Source organism: Mesitornis unicolor, unplaced genomic scaffold, assembly GCF_000695765.1.
Source record: "Mesitornis unicolor isolate BGI_N332 unplaced genomic scaffold, ASM69576v1 scaffold24609, whole genome shotgun sequence".
Taxonomy (NCBI): Eukaryota; Metazoa; Chordata; class Aves; order Mesitornithiformes; family Mesitornithidae; genus Mesitornis; species Mesitornis unicolor.
In genome coordinates, this window is record NW_010206880.1 from 1576 (window position 1) to 11682 (window position 10107).

Consider the following 10107-nt stretch of genomic DNA (forward strand, 5'->3'; position numbering starts at 1 on the left):
CGCAATGAACTGCCATACCTCAAAGCCAGTCTCTTGCATGTGCCCTATTTGGCCTAAACCAAACAAAGTAATTAGGCAACAAAGTTTTTGATTTCTAAGTTGTTACAATAAAATGCAATTCCTGTATGCAGGAATGTGTACATCCTAATCCCCTTTTGATCAATAGGGTTGATTACAAAAGGATTGTTGGTTTCAAAGTCTGGTGATTAGATGAAGTGCATATGAGGATGACAGATCTCAGATATTATTCTTTCACAGGCTGTGTAAGATTCAAGACCTGAACAAAATGGCTTTGGCAGCAATTGATCCACAGCAGGTATGTCTGAGTTAATCTCATAGGTTTTTATGTGTAATTCAGAAAAAAATAGGAGTCAACTAACCTTTCTCTTTTAAACAGAACATTGTATCGAGGGTTGTGAACCTTCCCTTGGTGAGCTCCACCTATGATATGGTGTCCACAGCTTACATCACCACAAAGGACAACCATCCTTATCTGAAGTCAGTATGTGAGATAGCAGAGAAAGGAGTGAAGACGATTACTTCAGTAGCCATGACAAGTGCTATGCCTATCATCCAGAAACTGGAACCACAAAGTAAGGCAAAGATGGAGATGTTTATAACTTTAATTCAGCTTACTTCTTTTAGCAATCATGCTAGTCTGGAGTACTGTTTCAGGTAGCTGACTGAACCTGCTGTCTGGCTTGTTGATTACGGATGGGTATGACTTAACAAAAAGAAAAAAATATCCAGAGTCCAAGCAGATTCCAGCTTTTGTAATACCAGACTGACTGATTCCTCTTGATAGCCAAGGTGGTTACGTAGTCTCTTGCTTAACACCTTCCTGTCTTTCACCTGCTTTCAGATGCTACTTTGTACTTTCTCTCACTGGAACAACTTGTGGTTAAATTTGGCAACTGTGTCACAAGGCTGTTGTAACCAGGAGCCTAGTTTGATGAAGTGGCAGGCGGCCAGGTGCTTCAGCTTGTTCTAACAGTTGCTTGTAAAGTATTGAACGGATTCTTTTTGTCTGCAAGTGAGCTTTTTTTCTGGCACTGTAAACCTGCCTTGTTCTTAGGCTTTGCTGCCTCAAATCTCAATGGAATGGGGAGGAAACTACTTTAAGAGCATTGTTGCAAGATGTCTGTTTCAAGAGGAATTCTCAGTGGAGCTATTTATACTAAGGAAAAAAACCTCAAAACTTAAAATCAACTATTGTAATTTCTTTTATAGTTGTAGTTGCCATCAACTATGCGTGTATAGGTCTAGACAAAATTGAAGAGAGACTGCCTATACTGAATCAGCCCACTGACAAGGTAAGTTCTCTCCATGTACATATGCTAAGCAGAACAACTATGTACCCTTCTTCTTTTCTATTATCACTAAAATACAGGGAGACAGATTACAATAAGCCATGCCTGAAGCACAGCTTAGAAGCAGTAAGGAAGTGAAAGGTGTTTCTGTAGAGTTTGTTGCCTTTGAGAGGCTTTTTTTTTTCTTTAAATTTACCCACCATTTTATGCACCTAGCTGCTGTTCGCTGGTAGGCATCTTCTTGAACTTTTGAGTCCTTGTCTCTTTCCTGCTCAGTGTGAGGCAGATAGTGCCTGAATTACATTCACTGAAATGTGTTGAGCTGAAAGCTGTGTTGTAGTCATGTTTTGTTTCATCTTGTGTATATATCTCTTCAGGATAGAATTTCTCCTAGATAACCAATACTTGTACAGGCTTTAGCATAAATTTATATTTCATGGATTATGTAGCTCTCCCTAGAAAATATTTCTCGTGAATCAACCTGTTTCCTATGGCAGGTTGTCGCCAATGCCAAGGATGTAGTTGTTGGAGCCAGAGAAGCTGTAACAACCACTGTGACTGGTGCCAAGGAAACTGTTGCTCACACGATCACTGGAGTTGTGGGCAAGACTAAGGAAGCAGTGCAAGACAGCGTAGAAATGACCAAGTCAGTTGTCAATGGCAGCATTAACACCATCCTGGGAAGTCGTGTGGTGCAAATGGTGAGCAGTGGAGTGGACAGTGCTCTCACTAAATCAGAGACTCTTGTAGACCAGTATCTCCCACTTACAGAAGCAGAACTAGGTAAGACCAATTCAAGGTTTGGTTTTGTTGGAGTAGTTTTGTTGGAAGGAAGTGAGCAATGATCCATTTACTACTTACTCGTAATGGGGAGGGGGCATATGCTTCCCAAACTGCCTTTTGCCTTGTCAGTTGTAATGGCGTCTTCTTGACGAGGAAGCAGAGTAAAAGTAAGCATTTCCATGTATGGTGGCCTATCAACCTACCCTGGTGATAAAAGGCTACTAAACAAGTCAAGTATTCAGCTGTTACTAAGCAAATAAAATTGCCTCAGACCTCCCTCTTAAGTTTTCTTCCAGTAGTCAATTTGCTTGCTTTCTACATGTGTAGAGAAAGAAGCTGCGAAAGTTGAAGGTTTTGAAGTTGGAGTTCAGAAGCCAAGCTACTACATTAGACTAGGATCCCTGTCTTCAAAGGTCCGCACACGTGCCTACCAACAAGCCTTAAACAAAGTTAGAGATGCAAAACAGAAAAGCCAGGAGACAATCTCTCAGCTCCACCACACTGTTAGTCTGGTAAGTTTTAAGCTTTTACTTGAGGTATAAGAAGCAAATGTTGTAATAATTTTTAGAATGCAGAAGACAGCCAGAAGAGGCATAGGAAAACTGGAACTGCTATCTCAGACTAAATGCGTTTTCTAAATATAAAGCATTTCCCATTCAGAGCTTTTCACCACCATTCCGGAGAGGTTCTAAATCAGGCTGAGCTGTAAATTAACAATCAATTGCTTGTAATTTTAAGCACGGCAAACATAGAAGTGACATGTTTAAAATTATTTCTGTTTTGAGTGCTGGGTTTGACACAGACTTCATTCAGTGAAGAAAGTGTCATGCCATTTAGAAACAGTTCAGTCCTTTAAGTCTTGTTTGTTAATGAAATGTTGGATTCTTTATTGGCTTCTTCTTCTTGCTATGGGTATTGCTGAGCATTCCTGAGTACTTCAGTAGTCTTACCCTAACAATGTACCTTTATGTACAGGACAAACTGTGCATAAGGAGTCATGGCCTTCTATACACTTTCAAATCCTTGTGTAGGATGCTAGTGGGGAAGGGGTAAATAGTTAAAGCATGTGTTACACTACATAATACCTCAAAACTGCTTCCAGATTTCTCTTTAAAGAGAAGTAACACGCTCTTGTATTCCCCAAAGTCCTTCATGCTGAACTTTTTAAAAAGTATTTTAAAAGGAGATTACAAAGCATGTAAGGTAGAGTAGCTCTAATGGAACTGTTTGGATACTTTGCTTTACTTCCTTATTTGGCTGTATTTCAGATTGAGTATGCCAGAAAGAACATGAATAGTGCCAATCAGAAACTTCTTGATGCTCAGAAAAAGCTGTATCAATCCTGGGCAGAATGGAAGAAAAATACAGGCCAAAATGATGGTGATGAACTGCATAGCGTTGAGGTAAATAGATGTAAATGTAAACCAGAAAGAAATGAATTGTATACTGCCAAGATAATGGTGAACTAACAGTCCCTAACATGTGCAGCTTCTTAACAGCACAGAAGCTTATGTACAAATGTGGAATCTGAATACTGAAGCTCTGAGCAGCTGACTAGTGACTAATATGAAGCGCAGGGGACATACAAACTTTTAAATGAGCCTGCTTCCTGCAAACGCTCTGGGGTTCACTCTTCTTTCAAGACAATTCTCATCCTGTCTAGCATGTGAACCTCTGTCGGGATATCCATATTTAGATCAGCTAGGACTCACTTATCTGATAGGCCTGACCAGAAATAACAGTTTCTCAGCATATAGCAGTCCTAGGCACAGGCTCATGGAGTCTTATATGTAGTTTTAAACAGTGGTTCATCGATCAAGAATATACTTACCTGCTGTGACTTGTTATCTGGACTTGAAAAAAGAGCTTGCTTATATGTTGCTGGGTAGAAGCTACTAACATTTCTGTTCCACAGAGTACTTCAGCATTGAGGAAATCACTGAGTACTTTCAAGTCTCTGACTTTTCAGACTTAAGACCTGTTTTATTATCTGCTATAGTTTTATTTTACTTACATCCCCTTTACTTTACTTCTTTGTGTATCTTGAGCAACATAAAGTTGCTGTTGTCATAAAAGGTTACTAATGTGCTGTTACACTTTTTTTTTTTCCTCCCAGCAAATTGAGTCAAGAACTCTAGCTATTGCACGGAGCCTCACTCAGCGGCTTCAGACCACCTGCCTCACACTGGTCTCGAGCCTTCAAGGGCTGCCACAAAATGTGCAGGATCAGGTTTACAGTGTTGGGTCAATGGCAGGTGATGTCTACCAGAGCTTTCGGTCAGCATCCTCCTTCCAAGAATTATCAGACAGCTTTCTTACCACTAGCAAAGGACAGCTGAAGAAAATGAAGGAGTCTCTGGATGATGTGATGGATTATCTTGTTAACAACACACCGCTCAACTGGCTGGTAGGTCCCTTTTACCCACAACTGCCTGGCATTCAGCATGCTGAGAGCAAAGGTGAAGGGAAGAACAATTCCAGCCAGAAAGACAAACAGCCTGAACACGCTACTGAATAAACTGCATAGCATGCATGTACTCTGCTGACTGACCAAACAAGTGGCCTTAGCAAGTATAGCTGTCAAAAAAGCCTTACAGAAAAATCCATAAACAGGAGTGGGAGAATGATGCAGAGGAAGGACACTTACACATGGGCTGTATTGTCCTGTGTAGTTAAGCCACTCAAACTCAGACTGTCCTCAATGCCTAAATATTGGCAGCTTACAGCTGTCAAGATGCCTTGTTTGTCTGTCAAGTTAAGAAACCTCACCATGCTTATTAATGGTATTAACACCATTAGCCTAAATGAAACCTATTGTAGCTAATAGCATTTGATTTGTTGCTTATTCTGTACCAGAGTGATATAAAAGCCTTACCTACTAAGAAATGCATTTAAAAGCCCTACAGTCTAGCTCGGTGTGCTTAAATTCCATATTTGCTGCAGATCGTGCATTTGATTATTATGAATATGACTATCTTAAATTCTACTGCTACATAATTCATGACAGAAGTTCTCTGAGTGCAGAATTCCAAAGCTGAAAGTGGGGTTTCTGAATGAGTCAGCTGAAGTTACTTAAATGCTGTGACAGTGCTAACATTAACTGTATAAACAACTACTGTAAAACACAGTAACCTGACCACAGAATCACAGAATATCTCAAGTTGGAAGGGACCCCTAAGGATCATCAAGTCCAACTCCCTACTCCTTGCAGGACTGCCTAAAATTAAACTGTATGACTAAGAGTGTCATCCAGATGCTCTTAGAACTCTTGACAGGCTTGGTGCCATGACCACTTCCCTGAGGAGCCTGTTCCAGTGATGACCAAATAATTATCAATACACTTTTAAAATATGCAGTATAAAGACAAGATTCATGCTGTTTGTACCCAGATGCCTGCTGTTGTGTGGGTAGTTGGTGTTTTCTGTAGCCATCTTTCTGTAATTAATTTTGTATGTTAGTAATAAATGCTTCAGTAGCCAAAGTCTGTCTCCATTTCAATGGTGTTTAAAACAAATGTAACTTGCTGTTCTGCGACTCCTTCAAACTGAGTACAGCAGAAAGCAAGCTTGAAATGCAAATGAAGTAGACAGGCATTGAAAATGTATTTGTGTGTGTATGTATAGATAGGTTAGATATAGCTGCAGCATTTGCTTCCTTCCTTTGAGTTCTCTGCACCTTTCCATTCAGTCTTAGCTTTACTGCTGCTTTTTTTTGGTGCTTGCTGTTGCTTGCCTTTAATGATGACCTAAGCTCTAATCTGATGGATATTCTTATATTGAGAAAAGGATATGGACCAAAAAAACCCCATGTTCTGCCTTCACAGCAGGTGTTCTGTATGCATTAGGCTGCTGGCTCACTATAAACAGTATATACTCCTCAGCTGCAAACACGTTTTAACTTGTTTAACTTTACCCTCTTTTGAACTTGGGTGACTAATGCACACTTACACTCAGCTACTTGGGTGGAATTGTTCCTCAATAAATCCTGTGAATTCTTCCCCTGTGAGAGAATTACAGTCACTAAGAAATAAGCTTTCTTGGTTTAGGGCTGTCCAGGTAAGTTTTGTCTGTGTTCTTAATGCATGGTCTCTGCAACTTTGAGTTGCAGTCATTTAGTGTAGCAATGCTGGCCACCGTTTTCAAAGAGGTCACCAAATAGTGTGAAGCAAAATGGAGTTCAGAGGAAGCTTGTCACCTAGTGACATACTGCTTTGTGGAACAATGCCTTCACTTGGTACAGTGTGGGCACTAAAGCAAATTGCATGTAGTCTACTAATGTGTGAGGGCTTGCTTGGCTGTTAAGTCAGGGTGGGTCTACAAGTGTTTGGAAGGCTGTGTTTTAAGCATGTATGAAACAAAATTAAACAACAGAGGGTTACAGATTATAAACATGTATTAAACCAGAGGGTTATGGATAAAGATTCTGTAACTTTCTACTTTAAATACTTTATTTTTGTATGGAGTCAGTTTAACATGAAATTAACATGAGATGGTGAGATATTCCTCTCCAGCTAGGCACTCATTTAAGACTTCTGGAATTCTTTCAGCAATTAATTCTCTTTACTTTAACTTTTGAATGAATCCAGCCAGACAATGTCCCTATTTAATCTCAATTTGTAGAGTGTATCCACTGTTGTAGACGTGCTCAGGAGTCAGCTGCTTATAATGTGTACATTAAGAAGATGAAGAAAGCACAAACTTAACTTGAGCTATTATCCTGTTGTCAGTAAGAACAACATGGATATAAGCAATAAAAGTGTCTTAAACCTAGGAGATAGTGAAAATAATCACTGGTCAGATACAGTTACTGAACATGGTCACGTGTCCTGCTCAGTGTAAATATAGAATAAAGCAACTTGAAACCATCTTTTTGGACGCATTTTAAAATGAGCTTGCATGTGGACTACTTGGCCTTAGTCTTGTTAAGATAGCCCCATTTGTACTGCAGTATGAAATACAGGGTCATGCACTGGTAACCCGAAAACTTGTTCATTTTTCTGGGTGCAATAATTAAGAATTTTAGGTAAACTGCCATAAGCAGAAAGACACAAGATAATTCTTGCCAGTAGAAAAGTGTGTTTCACCCATTCCTAGTACCTCTTGATTTTTTTAGGAAACAGAAAAGGATCAAGCTTAGGTTTTCAAAGTGGTCTACACATGTTATTGCACTCACACTAGCACCTGATAAGTGACATGCTGCTTAAATTCTTCTTGACCTTCCTTTTTAATTAATATTTGAATTCATATTTATAAGTCCCTGGTGCCCTATGGCTACCTGCTCTAAGGAATGGAGTGATTAATGTTCAGTGCTTCAGTGTTATCTACAACCTGATAGCAGAAACAGTAATCTCTTTATCTTTTGATGTGTTCCCTGTTCTTCTGACACGTCTTCATAGCTGGCAAAGCACAGATTTGCCTTGTATACTATCTTTCATAAAAGTAAGTCACAAGTGAGGTGTTTTGCAGTTCGGGAATGGATTAAAACTGCTTCTCCAGTCAGCACTGAGCTTAAGTTACACAAATGCCTAGAAGCCTCTTCAAGTTGTTGCTGCTTTGACATGCAGAACCAGTCCTGTCAGCATGCAGTAATCATTACATGCTGATACTGTGCCACATAGCCAACATTAAAGCTATACATAAATCAGACTATAGATATAAATATTCTTCACTTGGGGCAAAAAAATTTGGTTATGAGCAAATTACTTAATTATATCCCATTTTTCAGAAGTGCCTAAGTAATCTAAGTCCTACTAAGGGGACTTAAGGGTTGGGACTTAAGCTCCTAAGTGTCTTAGCCAACATTTTTAGATGTGTGTAACATCCATATATCCACTAATGTCTCTGGCAATTCCTGAAACTTGGTACTGCTTAACAGTACAGAATACTATACATGCAGTTAAAACAGAGGCCAAAGTGGGATTGCTGTTCTAGATATTCGTTTCTGCAGAAAAAGTTTGATGTGGTAGGGAGGCAGAGCAGCACAGAGCAATCCCTATCAAGCTATTCAAGGTAGGTGTCTTTCTATAGCCCATTGCTCCCAAGGCAAGAAGAAAGGCAAAATAAGTTTTAAAACTTCCTTTCTTAATTTTCCAGTCACCAGTTTCACTAAGTATACTCCACTAAGTTCTATTCCATTTCCACCATAAAATCCTGTCGTCTAAGCAACTGGTCTACATCTGGCATAGTATTTGGTCTGTCTTAATGCGATATATTTCTCAGGTGACTCAGCATATTTCACTCTAGTAAGTATTTTGGGCCTGATTTCTGGAGCTGCTGAGCATCTTAGTCTCCTGACTTCCATGATGAGTACTGCAGAAATTTATTTAGTTTTGCTTTTAAATTGATTGAAATTTCATTCCTATGCAGATTCCTGATTTCACTATTACAGACCTGTCTTCAGAGTCAGATGATATCCCAGACATTCTGGATTTGGATGAAGATGATCAACAAGACTTTTCACGCACAAATGGCCCTTACACTACAGGACAAAGAGTTGAATAAAGAGAAGCATAAAAATGTGTTTTTGATACTATATACTTCTGCCATGTTTAACTTATATTTCTCCTTTATAAAGATGAATCTGCCTAGCTTAGGGATTTTGGGGATATTTTTTTAATCACTATTGTTTCACTTAGATGCATCAAAAATCTGATTTTTTTTTCCACCTAAGGAATGTATGCTACATTAATTCATTAGCATGGGTGTGAAACTCCCATTCTACAAGCCAGGTATAGCCTAACTAGTGTATCCAACTGATCTAATCTTTGTTAATGTTGTTCTCTTTGTTAATGGTTTGTTCTCCTGCTGGCAGCAGCCATGAGAACACTCCAGTGCTTTGCATAAAGGGATGCCAACAAAAGGAGTTGCTGAGGATTTGCCCACAAAATTTCCCCTTTCTGTCTATGTGAAAAGCACTTCTGCATCTACCTCTTTGCTGCTGGAAGGGGTAAGAGACTTTGTCTCAGATTCTCTCAGGTTCTTTTTGTTAGGCTCTGTACCTACAGAGCTTAGAAGCTTAGAGCTTCCCTTTAGCGAGAGTGCTTTATGCACAAAACAACTCCCTTTCTTGCTACATGCCTTCTGTGTGCAAAATTTTTGGCCATCCTGATGCTATCATTTGTGAGGCCTGAGACTGGAAGAGGGTAAATGCTTGAAAAGTTTTCCAGTCACAAAGATGACTGTTAATGAAGAAAGGGGAAGAGCCTGTAAAAAGTAAGGGAAGTGGAGGGCAAAGAGATGCAAGCTGATGTGGGACTAAAGAAAACTGCGAAAAAAAGTTAATTAAAGGCAGGTGACAGTGGTGATAGTTTTACGTTTAAATAAAATATCAATATCTGCTAAGGAATGTTTAATCCACACTTGCTTGCACACAATGACTTCTGTAGGAATTGGGGTGAATGGGAACTGGACTGGAGGCAGGCTTGTTCCATTTCTTTCCGAGGACCAGGCTGAACTCCTCCCGAAGAAATCTTCTCAGTGCAGCAAGCCTGGAGATGTTGCACGGTGCTACTTTCGTCCCGACATGGAGATGCTGCTCGGCAGTCAGTGTACCTGTGAGGTTGACAACTGCATTCTCTCCTCATGTAACACTTGGTTGTCGCGAAAGCTTTGAAGTCTAGTCACTGAAATGCCTTGCAATAAAAGTTTGAACCGCATAAGCCTGCTGCCGGTGTGAGTTTTGCTCGGTTTTCGTGTTGAATTTTGTAATATGCTTACAAAATAATTCAAACTGGATGGGCCCTTCCAGGACCTGCTACTCCAACGCCCGCCCTAAGCGCTGTGCTCCACGCAGGAAGGAGCGGGCCCAGCCTCTGCAGAGGCGCCTGGGCATGGCGGCAACGATACTGCTGCCTCAGCCGTCGCGTCGCCACCTGGCGGCCTTCACCAAAGCAGCGCGGCAGGGCGAGACGGTCTTGGTGCCCTCTGGCGCGCGAGGCCGAGGCGAGACCCCGCCTCCCCTTCCCGGCAGGCAGCGGCGCACTGTGACTGCCTCCCGCCAACGCTTTGGGTCCTGC

The 10107-nt window shown here is 40.6% G+C and overlaps 2 protein-coding genes across 3 annotated transcripts in view; both read left to right on the top strand.

Moving 5' to 3' along the window:
- The first annotated feature begins 251 nt into the window (after positions 1–251).
- PLIN2 (perilipin 2) lies at positions 252–9033 on the top strand. Of its 2 annotated transcripts, XM_010191948.1 has the most exons (8): positions 252–316; positions 398–593; positions 1231–1313; positions 1808–2093; positions 2421–2605; positions 3362–3496; positions 4210–4500; positions 8459–9033. In XM_010191948.1, exons 1-8 carry the CDS (start codon positions 287–289, stop codon positions 8591–8593), a joined length of 1341 nt encoding a protein of 446 aa, XP_010190250.1. In that variant the 5' UTR covers positions 252–286; the 3' UTR covers positions 8594–9033. The 2 variants fall into 2 exon arrangements, with proteins under 2 accessions (XP_010190250.1, XP_010190251.1); XM_010191949.1 differs by lacking the exon at positions 8459–9033 and having other exon boundaries at positions 4210–4950.
- Positions 9034–9825: 792 nt separating this feature from the next.
- HAUS6 (HAUS augmin-like complex, subunit 6) overlaps positions 9826–10107 on the top strand; it is a 16691-nt gene continuing 16409 nt past the window's right edge. Inside the window, exon 1 of the mRNA XM_010191950.1 lies at positions 9826–10100. Coding sequence (XP_010190252.1) covers positions 9826–10100 — 275 coding nt within the window. The remainder of the gene's footprint in view (positions 10101–10107) is intronic.